The sequence below is a fragment of the Pleurodeles waltl genome, chromosome 6, assembly GCF_031143425.1.
Source record: "Pleurodeles waltl isolate 20211129_DDA chromosome 6, aPleWal1.hap1.20221129, whole genome shotgun sequence".
Classification (NCBI taxonomy): Eukaryota; Metazoa; Chordata; class Amphibia; order Caudata; family Salamandridae; genus Pleurodeles; species Pleurodeles waltl.
In genome coordinates, this window is record NC_090445.1 from 941,630,430 (window position 1) to 941,648,312 (window position 17,883).

At 41.1% G+C, this 17,883-nt stretch overlaps 1 protein-coding gene across 2 annotated transcripts in view; it reads left to right on the forward strand.

Moving 5' to 3' along the window:
- INPP5A (inositol polyphosphate-5-phosphatase A) overlaps positions 1-17,883 on the forward strand; it is a 1,526,322-nt gene that overhangs the window by 1,223,078 nt on the left and 285,361 nt on the right. For both annotated transcript variants that reach the window (XM_069239762.1, XM_069239763.1), the window contains exon 10: positions 5,698-5,793. In XM_069239762.1, coding sequence (XP_069095863.1) covers positions 5,698-5,793 — 96 coding nt within the window. The remainder of the gene's footprint in view (positions 1-5,697; positions 5,794-17,883) is intronic.

The window sequence follows — 17,883 nt, forward strand, 5'->3', positions numbered from 1 at the left end:
GTATTATTACAATAGTAGTCCTTTACGTACTCTTACATGCCTTTGTGAATCATCCCCAAAACGTCCAACTTCCCAGTAGTAAAAGTGCAAATACGGACACAGTTCTTTCTATTTGTACTATTGAGTAACTGGGTACACATTTCCTTAAAGGGGTTACCTGCCTTCCATCGTCCCTTGGTGGTGGTTCTTGGAGGCTGCTGACTCACACTTGGTACCACTGGAGCAGAACATAGGTCAGTGAGGAGGAAGCTTTTTTTCATAATCCAAAATGAATAAGCGGGAGCAAAACATACAAATAAAACATTTTGGTGGATATTCGTTGCACAGTTATGAAAATTCTAAAGCACCATCTGTGTTTTGGTATTTGTGACTTGACAATCCTGGCCTTACTGTAGGAAGGAGACTTTGATAAAATGAATAAGTTGCATGACCCTGTTTACTTTTTGCTTTCGTAGTACCTTTGGAAAGCTGGACGTATTGGGAATCTAGGGCCAGATGTAGCAAAACGCCAATTTGCGAGGTGCAAATTGCGAGTCCATGCGACTCGCAATTTGCACCTCGCAAATTGGTATGCAGTACGGTGTCTCAGACACCGACTGCAACTCGCTATGGGGTCGCAATGACCCACCTCATGAATATTCATGAGGTGGGTCGCAAATTGCGGCCCCATAGCGAGTATAGGCACTCGCAAACATGGAGGCCTGCTGTAGTCAGCAGACCTCCATGTTCGTGACTGCTTTTAAATAAAGCAGTTTTTTTTTTCTCTTTGCAGCCCGTTTTCCATAAAGGAAAACGAGCTGCAAATAGAAAAAAATACCGAAACCTTTTGTTTCGGTTTTTTTCAGAGTAGGCAGTGGTCCATAGGACCACTGCCTGCTCTGAAAAAATAATTTTGTGAGCATTCACAAAGGGGAAGGGGTCCCTTGGGGACCCCTTCCCCTTTGCGAATGAGTTACCATCCACTTCAAGTGGATGGTAACTGCGAGTTGATTTGCGACCGCTTTCGCGGTCACAAATCAACTTAAATCGCGGTGCGAGTCGCAAATAGGAAGGGAACACCCCTTCCTATTTGCGAGTCGGAAACACATTTTGCGAGTCGGTTCTGACTCGCAAAATGTGTTTCTGCATCGCTTGAGGGCTTTTGCACCTCGCAAACGGCGTTTTTCGCCGTTTGCGAGGTGCAAAAGCCTACCTACATCTGGCCCTAAATCTTTAAGAATATCCTGAGCCTAAATTTCACTTATGACATTCAAGCACAGCCAGTGTTATGAATTTTTCACTGTTTCAAGTTTCTTGCTGGGGTCATATAACCTTGGCCCTTCGTTCCATGGGAGACCTTCATGGGTGGCCATTGAGAATGTGGTGAACAGCCACAAAGTTGTTATGCTGTACACTTCGCGAAAATGCCCAATGGCTTTGTACGTCTACTTGAGCAATTAACCCTGACGTAAACACTCCTCAAGTAGTTGTGTATATTGTGTGTGAAACTATTCCAAACGTACCTTTATTTTCAGGTCCTAAGGGATAGGGATAGGGATTCCTTTATATGCACAGTTATTTCCCATGTAGGGAAAATAGTAAAATAATATATAATGTGTATTTGGCTCTAAACTGTAATGTTGTAATCAAAATATGTGGAATATCTGCTAGTTTACGGTTAGCTTCAGTGGTGACGTTTTTATGCGTTTTCAGGCAGAAGGTAATAAGTTCTTCTGAACTTTTAACAGCAGAGCAACTTTACCAAAATGATAAGAAAATGACTTCAAATCAAGCCCTTAATTAAGAATCGAATGAATGAAAAAGATGATAAGCCTTAAATACATGCCTCCATCATTTATAAAGCACTTGGCATAATCAGGGAAAACATGTAGTGAATATAGATTAGATTGTATATGCACAAGTTCCTACATGGATACTGCTAAAATTAGGTAATAAAAACACCTGACTTTACAGCACTTTGATACAATGTGGTTCGAAGCACATAAATATAGAAGTCTGTATTTGCCTTCTCAGCCCACAGAAATCTGTTTCCTTAAAAGGTTGTGTAAGTTTTGCTCATTTTACCATTTGGGCCAGTGCTTAATTTGTAAATATAAACGTGCCAATGCCCAAAGACCTCTTCTTAAACATGCGGCTACTGCAATTAAATGTGGAAACACGGAATACTGAGGCAGCGTAATCTTGAAGACTTCTCGGGCCTCTTTTATCCATTTAAAGCCACTCCCTGTCCCTTCAGCTCACTCTTGCAGCTCTCTACTTTCTCCCTTTGTGACACGTTTTCGTTTTCATTTCTTCAGTCTTTCCCATGTGTGTCTTTTGATCGCAGCAAATGCTTGAGGCAGAAGAATAAGCCCCGACCCTCAAAAATAAGTGCCGGTGCTTTGCACCGGAAACAACAAGCACAAATTGAGCACTGGGGGACAAAAAGTCCAAGGCGACGCAGATGCTTGAGGGGCCCTTTGTACACTATGCATTGCGCTGCAGAACATTTTGCACTGCCATGCTCTCAGGGGGGCATTCCCTCATTTGCAAGGGAGCATGGCCCCATGCAATCAGGGAACCATTTGCCAATGTGCAATGCCCATGCAGCATTATAGATGTCAAAGAAGACATCAGGAGGTGCACTAACTGTACACCACAAAGAGGTGACACACAGTCAGTGCACCCCCGGAGGCTGTCCGTGGGAGGGTGTTGCATGGGCCGAGAGCCTCCAGGCACCCACCTGCAGGTCTGTGCAGTAATACATTGCACGGCTGTGGTGGGATCCCTGCTTCCTTTCCAAAACGAGGCCATTTTGTCTCCAAAGGCACAGCCGCAGATTTAGTCTTCTGCTCTGTCTTTCACTAACAGGAGCTACTAGATGCAGACTCAAACTGTCAGAGTTCAGTCTGTGGGGAGGGCAGCGCATGTCTGTGTAATCGGTGCAGTGCCACGAAGAACCTAGTTAATGGCGTGCGACACAGATTGGGAAAGTATGCCCAGTATATAACTTGGACCCTCTATTACTGATCCTAGCTTAATATGATCATATATGTAAACATGCGCAGTGATACCTTGCTCTTCTGGATCCATTTGCCCTCACCATCACATATACCAACAACACAGTAAGGATGTGCCATAAAGTTCTCTATCATATTCTTCCTAACAGTGCTTGCCAGTAAAGGTAGACTAGGCACAAACATGCATCAGAGCAAATCAGAGCAACATATCTCAAAGATGACACCAGGCCTCGACTCTAATAGCCTGGCAAATGCAAGTTACTGTCTTAGAGGTGTCAGCAATTGGTAAAAATCGCCAGCCACGCCTTTCTGACACCAAAATAAGGCACCCACGGCTCGCTGAACACAGGGCTGTCACCCAGACAGAGACAATCTAGAACTCAGTACTCACAACGTCTCATCACAGCACGAGCCAGAAGCAAACTCTGGAATCACCTGCACCCACCACAGAACTACAAGTCTCTGGTAAAGAGAAAAAAGTGTACTACAAAAATACATATAACTTAACACCGCACACATTTTTATATTATAGACGGATGCAGTCTGCAGTTCTTTTTGTCCTTTTAATATATATTTTTGAAAAAGCATGTGGCGCCGACAAACTATTTTTGTATTCTAGGTAAGAACATTTTAATATGACAACACTTATTATTTTAAACTTAACTGGGATAAGCCCTTACATTCTCCCGTTTTATTCTGCACTTAAAAATAAGGTATTGCATGGATTCTAGCACAGCTTTGCCCTAAACTGACTGAGTAAAGAAAAGCACGTATTCCTTCTTGAAAACCATTGGCTTCGAACAGAATGGTATTTTTGTTGAATGTTGAATAATTTTTCGAGCGCCTAAAGAAATCCCTTTGTAAGTAGAAGACATGCTAAAAAAAGCCATATGCAGCAAAGGGTTTTCTGCTTGGGTGACTCCGACTTTGGAGAAATTGTAAAGGGGCGAATAGGCAATGCTCCAAATTGTATATGAATTGAACCCTAGCCCAATCGTGTTTTGTTTTTGTGAATAAGGTAACTTTTGTGCATGTGTGTGGGAGACAGGGGGACAAAGAGAGATGTGAAAGCAATAAGGTTTGGTGGATTTGTCTTGGTATAGGTTTCCAACAGTTGATCATATTTTGTTCTTTTTGGCACAGGCCTGCAGTTGTTAGATAAAGCAGCTCAGTAAAAAACTGTTCTCAAGCATATGGTTCTTGGAGACAGAAATCATGAATTTCCTGAATTGCTACAAGTCGCGGTGTGACTACAATGACTTTTTGACAGTGACAGTAGCTCGGCCTTGTCTTTTCCAGCCCTCCTCTGGCCTATTCACTCTGGAAAGCGGCTTAAGCACACTTAAGCGCATTAGCATTTGGATACCCGTAGACCACATTGGCCCTCATTTGGAAAGTTTAAATGAGTGAAAGATGGAGCGATTTGTTAGGGCTTTAGAAACCAGATTTACAGAGCGGCAGGTTTTCCGCTTTGGCTTGTTCGGGGTCTTGTTCTAATCTGGGGTGGTGTTTAAAGACAACCGCCTGATTTGTGACACATGGGTCCAAGGGGTTACTTTTGAGGGTATGACCCGACTAGCTAAGCTGTGCTTTGAATTTCAATGCCCTCATCCGAAGAGAGCGCCCTTTGGGAAACCGCGTGATAGTACATTACCACAAAGCAGACCCTGCATGGACACAGATGGCTAAATGTTAACCACTTGTCAATTGACTAAATTGGATCTAAGGAAAATTGTTATTTGGGTGTACAGAAAACTATTGTGTTTGTCTAGACCATGAAATAAACAGGAATATATGACTTTCCTAAAGGGTTACATTTCTCCACCAACAGACTGGTCAGTGAGTGCACATCTAAAATTAACACACTGTATGTAGCCCAATGTAGTTTAAAGAAGTAAATGTTTTCAAAAGTCACAAGCATATCTTATGAAAGAAAATGAAGTATCTATTTTTATAAGGTGCAAATTGGTTTTAAAAAGTGACATCTCCTTCTTGGTGGAGGCCGGGGACTCTCTCTTAACACAGCCAACAAGGAGGAGAGGATTTCATGAATATATCACAAGAAAAGAAAAGTATGTCCCAAAACTGATGGTTTAACCTCTGGACCACCCATACCAGGAAAAACCGGCGCTAGTAGTGACACCGGAAGCCTGTAAAGATCAAAACATGGTTTGGAAAGGTTCACGGGGTGAAGAGCCTAAAATGATTAGTTTCTCAGTAGCTTCTTATTTTGGAATTGTAAATCTACTAATCTCTCATATTTATCGGCATAACCAGCTAAGCATCTGAATGCGTTCTCATGCTCCCTACAAGTAAAATTCTAACACACATGGTTCAATGTACATTTCGAAACTATAGCATTTTTGCCGGTTTTTGTTGTAATTTCTTACAGGGCAAAATGGAATCCTAAAAATAAAATAGGTCGTTTATGTGAATTGCATTCCGACTTTTATGAGGGGCAACCAAATATTCTGTAATTTGTGTTCACTGCAGCCTAAATAATTATTTTTTAATCAATGTTAGTGATTTTATTCCATAGATTACAAATACGTATTTGAAAATTACAGTTGCATAGTTTTGTATAACTTGTAGCATTTGAAATTCACAAATTAAGTGACAGAGAAATATTTGCCTTTTCGTGAACGCTTCTTCTGGCATGGAATTCCCCTAATTTATTTTTGTTTTTTTCTTATTAAAGACTCTTTGTGCGAAGACGACAATGCAGACAATCCGGGCAACGGACACCAATGCAGTGGACAAATTAATATTCCACGAATCAGAGAACGACCGGAAGGTAAATCGAATACTGGAATAGGTGATTTAGAGAAGGCGCAATGTTAGCCTTGACACCGATCTTATCACTGGAAACAATTTTACCATATTTTGACTGTATGATAGACTTTATATTAGTGCAGACCAGAATTTGTTGGAGTCAACGTGTTATTTTAGCAGTTACGATGGCTGAGATTTCGTTAATTTAAAATATGTATTCAATTATTCATTTTGCTGCTACTATAGCCTAAGGTTGGAAGTTGAGAAATGCTGAATGACCATTGAGGAAGCACAGTTTTAGGCAAAATTATCCAAGATACCAGTGGCAGCTCCTCCACTATGGGACACCGACCCCCACCAGCAGCTGCCAACCTTTGAAAATAAAATGATAATAAACAATGTTTATTGTCGTTTTATTTTCAAAGGGGCGGGCCATGGGGGATGACAGACATGGAGGGGAGTGCACAGAGCACTCCCCTCAGTGTACATGTATGTTTGGCTGGCCGTCTCAGGCTGGCCAAACACACATGCACACTGTGCTCTCTCCAGCCTGGCACTGTGTTGCCGGGCTGGAGAGAGCAAGCCTAGGCTCCCTTTCCGCCTTGGAGTGCCCGGCCAGGGCACTCCAGCCAATCATAAAGCTGCTCTGAGCAGCAACATGATTAGCTGCAGGGCAGCCTGGGAGCTTGTGCCTGTAGAGAGCGGAGGTGTGGCACTGCACAGAAGGTTTTGTATCGCACCGCCCCTGCGCCCGCCCTGCCACTTTGCACAGTCGCCAGCTGTGACGGCAAGATACCTCATTTGTTGGCACTGAGACCTGTGTACACACACATTCAAAATAATTTGCTTCTGATGGAGTCACGAAATTCCACTGAAGGAGTATTGTGGATCCGTGGTGAACAACTTTAAATCACTGTCAAATGTGCCGTCTAGTGAGTGCAACATTATTCAGCCTGGAGCCCATCGTCCTATTTTCCTTTTTTTCCTTACACATCAGCAACAAGTGACATATATTATACCCCATAATAATATGCACGTGATTTATTGAGCATTTCACATTTTTGTGGCTTTTGACAGGATCCTAGTCATCCGGCTTTTAGAAGTTTAGGAAAGTAAGTACCTGTTGTTGCCCTAACAGAACCTACATATTTGACCTGGGAATTTCCACCAGATCTGGTCTTATTACACAACATAGCATATAACTGTCATGCATTTTAGTGCATGTGAGTAGATTTGCTATTCTGACAGTACATGCGTAACCTGTGTTGGGCAGGACGTCAGCCAGACGTTTCAAGTGGCATTGATTTCTCATCTGCTGTCAAGTTAAGTTATGGGAGGAATGCACATCAGTCCAAAATTAAGGTTTTGAGGTAAAGTGACTGTCAGGATTTCTAACAAGTTGCAGAGACGCAGGAACTTTTGAACGAAATCTATAAAAACCAGACACTGGAGAAACAAGGGTAATTCAAATAATAGAATTGTGTAGTTTGTGTGGGTAGGGGTGTAAATTGCAAAGATATTTACATGATATTCAAAAGATATGTGAAAGAATAAAAACACAATTAGAGGTGACGGGCAGAGGAAAATATACTTTAGTGAACTTTTGTGCCCCATCCATAGGGTGAGGTTGGGAGGGTGTCTATAGACGTTAACAGGTATTTAAAACTGGTATATTGATTGTAGATTATATTAAAGAGGCCATCTAGACAATGATGTTAAAGTAAATTCAAACTGCAAGCAAACATCAGTCAATAAAGCAATATTCTATAATGCTTATTGTTGATGATCGCTAGGGATTCAGGACTGGATAAAGATAATTGATTTTCCATCATTTAATGGACCTTTTAATAGGGATTTAATCTCACATTCAAAAACACCTTCCGACCAAAATGCACCACCAATAGATCTCTTATGCAAGCGCACCCATAAGCAAGAACTAGTGCACATGGCCAAAAAGTGGAAGAGGTGTCCAGAGTACAGGCGGTGGGGTTGTGATTAAGAAGAAGGAGAAAAGAGCAACCAATAGCACTTTTAATTCAATTCATTTCAAAATACGTTATTCAATTTCATTAAAACCATAAAAGTACAATAATAACAATCATAGAGAGGAAATCCATAACATGCAATCAGTAAGAACATAAGGAATATATAAAACTAATTCATCCTATGATGATAAACATCTACTCTTTCTGTTGTGAAAAATCGCACTGTCATGGCATATTTTGAGCATACATTGCCAGCAACTAGGATAACTACAGGTTCGAAGCCGGGTAGAGATGGAAGTTTATATGATGATATAGCCCAGACTCTTGAGCCTCAGATCTAGCTATAGCATTCAATCGAATACGTTTACATACAACGTCTGTTTCCTACACATTACAATAATTTACATAGTTTAAGTTCACATAATATTTATGGTTCGAATCTTTTTATTGTTATTGCAGAACAGCATAGAAACGAGGCAATGAAAGTGGGGGGTGCAGTGCCCCAAGAGGACTAAGAAGCATTTACAACTGAGGTTATACCTTGACCCTGTCTCCCCCCCCCCCAGGAGTACTCACAACAGAATTCAGTAAAGTAATGCACTAGCCAGTATCTATTTGGCTAATCTGGGTATCCATTATAGCCTGTAGAGGTTAATCTATGTCTATTCAGACGTAGTAATCACAAGTTTCTCCATTCCTAGCACATCTCAAGTGGTGAAGCCACCTAAGGTGTGACTGAAGTTTGTCTTTGTCCCAGTGTGTGAGGATGTTCTGGACAGCTGCTTCCAGCACTAGGCCAATTTGCCGCACCTTGTGTGATTTAAGTGGGAAGGTACGCACGTTGGGGAGTCCTAAAACAATGTATGCAGGAAATCAAGGTAGTTGAGTATCAAGGTTTGTGTCAATATCATTCAGTATCCCATCCCAGTATTGTCTGAGTTTGAGGCATTCCCATAGCAAGAGCACTAATGTCCCTTGTGACCCACAGTGTCTCCAGCACTCAGATCTACGCGAAGGATTACCCTGTGCAGACACACTGGCATGAGGTAGCAGTATGTAACTAATTCCATAGCTGTTTGGATGCTGGCTGTGTTGCGTGCTGTGTGTCATGCTCTGTAATACACCTCCTCCCAAACATTTGTCTTTAAGGTCCCCCCTAACTGTAGTTCCCAACGTCCCTTTGAAGAGAGTGTTTGATGCTTGTCAGAGATTTTATTGTTCTGATAACTAGGCAATAGTTTGGGAAACCTGTAAAACCTATTTTGGAGGTATGCTGATCACAAAGAGTGCTGCAAGAAATACAGAAAAGAGAATAATTGTTAGACAAGGAACACAAGCCAGCACAGATTAAAATAATTCTAACCAGAGATGTTTCAACACAGAATATTACCAGAGTGAATAGTTTGAGAGAGAACAATATAGGAATGAGATTAGAAATGAAAATAATAAAGTCAGATGGTACATCAAAAACAGACAAAGGCAGCAATAAGGTAGCAAAATGTCTTGTGTGTAGAGCTAAGCCCACAACCATTGCAAAGCTTATAAAAAAAGGCTATTCGGTTACTGTAGTTACAGAAAAGCCTACAAATATTGCTGAAATGTTGAAAGAAAACTATCAATAATTATAGCGGGAGGATTAAATTCCACCGTTTGAAAACTTGACCAACTTTCTTGTGGCAACAGTTTTAGATGGAATTATTAATGGAAGTGTAAATGAAGCTAATTGCTGCCCAATCAGAAGAAAATATTATGAATATAATCAAATTTCTTCCATCAGCAAAACCACCAGTAGAAAACAGGCTTAACTCAGAGAAATCTCAAATCTACCAGGAAGATTTTGCCCCACATTTAAATATGCTGTTGAACAATTTTATTGCATGCGCAGCTCACCTCCATCAAGTGGGTCAGACAATCCAGTTTTATTGCTGAAGTCAGATTATGAGATCTTAAAAAAAACCTTTGTGGTTTGATTGGCTGGTATTATCTACAAAGCGATTGCACCTAAATGGTTACTGGAGCTAATGTCCATTACTTATGGGAAGCAAGAAATTATGCTGAAATAGAAAAATAACCCTTCTCTGCCTGGTTTCTTGATGCTGAGAAAGCTTTTGATTTGGTGAGCTGGGCACATCTAGAAAAAGTAAAGGTCTGAATAGGATTATCAGGCAGTACACTATGTTACAAACAGTCCTGAGCGCAACCCAAGCAGACCTACTAATTGAAGGGTGAGGAGTGGGTGAAATGCATATTGAGCCAGGAACCCAACATGGATAATCTCTATTGTATCTCCGCTTTTACTTTCACTATTCATTGAGCCTCCTTTATTATTTATTTCAAATGAGCAACAGATTAGGGTAAATCCTAATAAACCTGGTACCAAGAAGATAATATTGTATTTTGACAAAACAACATTATTTTTGTATCCAGATCACCAGTGTATTCTTAAAGTATTTAAAGACATTGATGAATATTCTGAAATCTCTGGTTATAGGATAAATACATGTAAAACAGAAGGGATTTTAGTAACTGCATCTACCTTAGATCTGAGTGCTGAGATCAATGGGAATTGTCCTATACCTTGGCATCCAATTCAGTGGTCAGCTGCCAGCTATGTAGCATCTTAATAATGTCCCTTTTTGAACAAAAATTGAAAAAGGTTTTTTAACTTAATATATTTACCTGTATCAATTGTCATTTGTATAAATCTAATCACAATGATAAAACTGCTGCATTGCTTTGTTCAGTCTCCCCTTGCATCTTTGAACGCTACTTTATCAAACAACTACTAAATAGGCACTGTTATATGGGCAGACAAAGCACTAAGGGTTGTCAGAAGGAAATGATGTGCTCCTCAGGCAAAGGGAGGTTGGTCTTTACTGAATTTGAAATTATATTATCTATCCCCATTGTTGCTCTTACCGGATATGTAAATATACCTCACCCAGGAAATGCATATTTTCAATCTGTCCTGTCAAAAACCACCCAGACCTCCTTGAGCCAGCTGGATAGGGTGCAAAATTTAAAATCATAAAATGTTTCAATATTTTAAATGTAATACCTTGAGAATGCTATGCTCTTATTATTCTATATGGAGGAACAAATGTAATATGGCTTGGAAATCTGGCTGTATACCATAATGAGGTAATGCCTGTTTGCCGTAAGAATTAACTGAGCATTTTAAAGGATGTCACGAAAGAGTTTCTGAGAATTATACCTTGCCCCATTTACTGTACTACAAGAAAAACTTGCAATTGACTGTAAGGGTAATTTCCTTAATGATCTTCGATTGAGTAATTACTTCTTGATGTTAAAATAACTAAGATAGTTCTGATCAATGCAGTGTTCTTCACAAGAGGTTCATCACCAAGTTTTATAATGTATTGTTGGACGCTGTGCCACAAATCATGATAAAATTAGAGAATCTTCACAACAAGATTTAAATATTATCATTACAGAGGAAGATTGTGGCAATAGAAACAGGGATGTGCACCATCTTTCCATAAGTTCAAATTTGAAACAAATCCAATATTTCTCAATTTATAGATTATACTGCACATCAGAATACTCTCATAGTATAGTGAACAGTGCACATGCTGCAAAAATAGAATTTGTACTTGGGCTTACTTAATTTGGAAATGTCCTAGGATTCTGAGTTTTTGGAGAGAAGGAGAGAGAGAGAGATACGTTTATAAAAATAATATTAGACTCCAAAATGGCTATGTTATGAAAGGCATGGAACCTTGAACAAAATGTAAGTACAAGAGAAAACCTGTAATCTTTTGGTCCATTAGTTGGTTGTTCTTTAACTTCTAAAGATAAGATGACAGATTAGATAAACAAATGATGATCCTTGAGGAACTATTCTACAAGCATGCAGGATGAGAGCATATATTTCAGAAGATTTTGGGAATGTGAGGATTGTCGTGGCTTATGTGGTATGGTTGTGCGACCTTACTGTGTAATCCACTCACAAAATCATCTTGGGTCTAGTCATGCTTGTTTGTAAAACCTCTAGCTCAATCATGGGTAGCTGTGGCATCGAGTGGCAAGGCTTAAACAAAGGAACTAGCGAAAAACATTTAGAAGCACCAAAAAGCTAAATAAGAAAGCCACACAGCACGAAAGAAATCCAGCACCAATTTATAAAATTAGATTATATTTTATTAATCTTTAGTTGCCAACATGAGCAAAATCCACTAAAGGGTTCAGGAGATAGAGATTTTCAATTAAAAGGTACATCTCAGCTTTTTAGTCCTAAGTGCAAACAAGCAGTGGTTACCCTAAAGTTTAGAAACTTTTGAACAGTTTGAAAGAGTTGTGTTCGTCCACTCCAGGCTGAGTTGGGTGACCAATTATGAGAAGGAGAAGGTCAAGGGGCCAATAAGGAATGTTTGGACAATTACCTGGTTACCAAAGCAATCTCAAGTCAAGTTCCACAATTTACATCAAGACCGCAGTAGACCTTAATGGAGTGGCACTGATGCTGGGGATGGAGGATGCTGAAAGATGCTCAGGATGATGGGCAGTTGATGCAGGCCTTCTTGGGGTTATTGCTTGGTCCATGGGTAAGGTAGGGCGACTTTGGCCACAGGAGTTGGAGTCCCTCAGAGTCTTTTTTGAACTAGTAGAGGTCCAGCTGCGGCTGATCTACTGCCCTCCGGACATAGTGGGTCCAGCAGTTTCCTTTGTTGAAGGCTGCTGTTAATCTTTAGTGACCAGTCTGGACTCAGATGACACTCCTGGGCCCAGCAGACTCTGGTGCCACGTTTGACCGTCAAGGATCATCTTGGGTTGCCCATCAGCAGTAAAATGAACAGTGTGGCTACTGACTTGCTGGGAGGGGCTACTTCAGCTTTGATGGCCCTGGTGCTGGTTCTAGGGGGTCAGCTGCATGACCCTTGGAGTCACTTGTTCGGCCTGGGCCTTGAGAGTGACATTTCCCTGAGCCAGGAACCACAAGAACAGCCCTCTCTTTGCTAGCACAAGGTGCTGCAGATGCAGTCCAGCAGTTGGTATAGCCTTTCTTGCCAGATTTAGGGGTCGGCAGAGCATTCCTTCTTCGGCCCATTCTCCAGTTCCGTTGTGATCTCAGATTCAAAGTGCCAGTGGTGCCATATTTATGATCAGAAAGTTCTCTCGGGGAGGATGCAGTCACCAGCCCATGGACCACAAGGATCCCTCCTGCCTGTGACAACTTCCAGATATGTGGGGCATCTAGCAATCCCAGAGTGCACTATTCTGCCCTTTCTCAAAATGTCTGACCTCTTCCTTGGATGTTAGGATCTTGGTAGCCCTCCCTAGAGGTGTGGCCAGCTATGGCCTACACACTCAGGAGAAAACCAGGTTGACCACTGGTATCAGCGCTCTGTTTCCATTGCCAGACTATCTACTTTAACATAGGGGCAGCACTAAATGAGAGTGATCCCCATTTGCCGACTAAAGTGTGCTTCTCCTTTAAAGCTCACCTTTTGGGCCAACACCCTCAGTAGCTTCCTGTGAGGGGGAGGTAACACATCTCTCTGTAGCAGGCCTTTATTGTCCCTGAGCCTGGGAGTCATTCATTTAACTTCCCATGAAGGCAGAATGCTTTCTGGTGGCCAGCAACTGCAAAAACCACTGGATAAACTGGGCAACAAAAGTGACATTAAATTTGACTAAGGCATCAATTTGAGTTTAATACCACGGTTATTGTGATACCTTTAAATTACTTCAATTTTCAGCTAAAAGGCTTCTTACTCAGGCTCTGATACTTTCACGTCTCGATTATGGGAACGTACTGCACCTGAGTGCTCCTTCCCATGTTCTAAAGAGACTTCAGGTGGTGCAGAACGCTGCTGCTCACCTACTCACAGACACCCCAGACATTCATCTGCCACTCCAGCCTTGGCTTCCCTCCATTGGCTTCCGATTGAACAACGCATTATTTTTAAATCTATGTGTTTTATTCACCAAGCCCTTCGAAACAAAGGGCCAGTCTTCCTAAGATGAATGATCACTCCCTATACCCCCCCGGAGAATACTCAGATCTTCTTCAGCTTTTTTAATTAACTCCTTTTGTGCTAAGAAAGTTAGATGGGGGATAGATCCTTCGCCTGTAGAGCAGCTAAGATCTGGAAATCCCTCCCCTTGGAACTTCGTCATGACATGTCAGAATCTTCTTTTCATAAAAAATTGAAAACTGTATTGTTCCCTGTTTAGGTCTGTTCCTCTTACCTAGTGATCTTCCTCAGCACTGGGAGGCCTTCGGGTAGCCATGTGCTCTACAAATCCTAGAAACTAAACTAAACTAAACTAAACCTTAAAATACCCATTTTAGTGGTCTTATTCAAGTCAAGTTAGTCGGACTGAAAGGTCTGCCAGTAACTCTATACTAGCCAAGGGGGCTACTAACTTTTCCACAGCAAAAAAAGACAGTTTGAGTGCTTTCCTGGTAGAATTTATTAAAGTATTTGCCCCACTTAATAATCTACAACTCCCCTTCCTTAGGTCTCAATAGGCCTTTCTTAGAGGAGACTTGCGTATATTGTTAAGGGAAGTGGCTGCTTTGCTATTGGTTTAAATGGCAAAGTCAAACTAGCAGTTTTACACTGTTTTCCCAGCTGCAGGGTATGGATGGGAGACATTTTGTACTTTTTCACATGCAGGGTGGCACAATCAGCGCTGCAGCATTAGGTGGACACTCTAACTTTCTTGCCCTGGGTACCTGTGGTACCATTAGGGACCTAGAAGTAAGACAGCTTATGCCAATCAGGGGTAACCAGTTCAACATTCATTTTTTTAATGGGATAGAACAGTGGCGCTGAGGTCAGGTTAGAAGGCCTCAGTGCACTCTGAGAGTCAAAAAACCAGCAACATCAGTCCAAAACATTGGGTGTGATCATGCCAAAAGAGGCATGTCTTTACCGGTTACTGTATGGTTAGCCTTGGAAATGTATGAATCCTAACAAACATGGATGTTTGTTGGCATTTACAAACCACTTTTCTTTGCCTTTCCACAATAGAAAGGGTTGGATTTTTACTTCAGCCAAAGAGTTGTGTAAAATCTCTTTTGAGAGTGGAAGTGGAGGCAAAGGGTTTTCTAAATGGGTAAAAAAAAATCCTGCAGAGGAAATAAATATGTGTTTGCACAGGGTATCCTATTCCCACTTTTGAGAACTATGCATGGTGGGACCAGGATCCGACTGGAATTTCACAGGACATTTCCATAAGCACCCCTTGAAGCCTCTGCCTGGCACAGTTTTCCAGTTGTACTCCTGAGAACATTTGTGATTTCCCGAAATGAGGAAAAGTGCACAATGGCAGAGATCTCCACCTGCTTTCTGTACCCAGCATTACAATGCATACTTCTTAGTTATTTATTGAAACTGCAATTAATACCTTCATGCGGGCAATGATGCCACTAGTCTGATCTCTTTCAAAACGATCAAAATATCTACACATTCTTTTGTTTTCTATGAACTCCAGTGAACATAATTGTCTCTGCCTCCTTATTTTTCTTTATGGTATTTCAAACATTTGTTCTGCTCCATGTCTGAAAGTCCTTCCTCGTGAATCTTGTCTTGCTGTCATATAACTCATTGATATCTGGACCATAAAAGGTATTTTTTCAGATAGAAGGTACTTATAATTAACCTCTGGCCTTCATCTTTCATCCAGTGTCTATAACGTGTCCAGTGGTGGTCAGGATTTAACTATCGGAACTAGTCTGGCTGAGCTTTCCTTCGCCCTTCATTAACTGTTGGACAGTAGACAAATCTCTGTCTTGAAAAAGCATCTACCTTCAATTCTCCTTCCTTAATTTCCTTAACAGTTTTGTAAGACACAATGAACTGATAAAAACGGGTGATGCTAATTAGGTTCAAGAGAGGAGGGTCTACTTTTATGTAAGTACTCAAACCTTGATGGCTAGTCTGATTAATGAGTGGTGATTCAAAACAACACTGTACTGCATCGCAGCTTATACAACACCCTTTACCAGTGATAGCTTTTCATCACTTTCATGGTCTTTTTGCGAAATCCCAGTCAGAAGAGAACCTCAATTTTTTTTTCATCAAGATTTGAAATGCTTTAATTTGAAAAGAAGTTCTAACCACCATAGAACCCTATATATACTTCAATGAGGTTATGCACTTTAGAGTTCCCAGAAAGTGTTACTGCTTTTCTAAAGAATATTATTACTGCAGTACAACATTCACTAAGATCAACCTCAGCCTTGGTATAATACTCAGTAGGGCCCCTTCTCTATCCCGGTCACCTTGAAACCCACTCTGGAAGAATTGACACCACACCACAGGTAAGCAGTTTCAATTCATAATACATTTATCTCAGAAACATAAGTAAAAAAACATACGGTATACATTTACTGCTCTGTGCAATGCTACAACGTGCTGTAGGCATGTTCCTGTTCGAACAGAGTCTGATGTGGATGCATTGCCCCTCAGTTCCTGCTGACAAATAACTATATTGTGAGTGGGATGGAGCTATGCACTGCTCTGTAGGTGTAACTGGTTTCCTGACAGCCACTAGACACATTAATTAGCCCTTATTCTTCTCCGCACTTTTCAAGTCCCACATTATTCCCCTACAAATAGGAGCACAAACAACATGAAGATGGCAGTCTTTCCCCTCAGTATGGCACATGGTACCTACTGCATGATCATGATTCAGCAGGAACCGTGTACCTTTATTTTATAGTAAAGCCTGCCCAGGCTCGCTTTCCTTTTATGGCTCTGAGACAGAAAATGCAAATGAGAGTCGGTTTCTGTTCAGTCCTCATGAGCAAAGGACTATCCAGGTCTTTGACCATGTGCTCTAAAGAAACAAAGTCCGTCTGCTCAAAAGTATTTCGACATAAACATTCACCGATTTGACTTACAGGTGAGTGTCCAACTACTCTCACTCTTCACATGCTGTACTATTCCCCTGGTGTTAACAGGTCTCCATCTTGGCCATCTTGGCCATGGCCTCCATCTCTCTCGAGCAAGCACTCTTCGTTCAAGAGACTGCCTAGAATGAATATCATGCCCTGTTCCGAAACACTTGCTGTTTATTAATTATGGTAGCACCACAGCTTAGATGACAATATTGGGTGTGTTGTACATCAAAACGGTGTGGGCGTTGCAGGTGAACTGTGCAAGGCTGTATGTAATTTTGTTCAGTTTGGTTCACTGAGCGTGCCTTTATTTGGAGATATGGAACCATACCTTACTGAAGATTATAATCCTTACTTATTTGCTTCATAACATAGTTCTATTTATCTCGCTTTTCTATAAAGTGTAATGCAGTTAGTTTGTACTGTGGCAAAGTACTTATATTTTCGGGCCAGTGCTGACCTGTTTTTTATCATAACCATGTTTTAATCAATATAGATTTTCTTGAGAAATAACTTTATCATGCTTTCTGTGTTATGTGTAATCACACCGGCAAAGTTGCAAAGCTTCTGGTTTCTGCAACATAGTACTATATTGTAGGTCTACACTAGGCCTTACGTAAAGATAAAACAAAATATATTAAGGACCATATTACCGGTGCCCTAGAAAATGTTCCTCGGTGCCGTATTGCTTTTTAAACCTTATTGTTTTGCTGATATGGCCCACCCATCTCAATATTTGGTTGACAAATTTGCTGTTTTTTTTCCTACTCTAAAATCCAAGTGATTTACTGGGACACACCACTGGGTCAAGTGTTTTAGAGCCTTCTAAATCTATGTCATACTGCCAATACCGTCTGCAATGTTAACATCTTTTAGTATCTCCACCAGGCAGACAATGGCAGCTGTAATACTGTGCACAAAGCCTGGCTGGCCATTGCTGCTATGCCCGGTGTCCTTCTGGCTGCAGGTTGTCCTTGCTGTTCCCAACAGTGTAGCTGAAGTTATCAATCTGTTGCTGACATCAGGAGTGCTTTCGCTCACCTGGAAGAGAGGGGTGGTATCTCCATTGCTGAAAACGTCTGCTTTAGATAAGGAGATGCACAGCACTAACACAGAATAACCTTGCTCCCTCATCTGGTTGAAGTTCTGGAAAATGTTTTGGCCAAGTAACTGTGTGCTTTCCTAGAAAAAGGTAATATTCCTAATAAATAGCAGTTCAGATTTTGTCCCAGAAGAGGTACAGAAATTCTCAGGA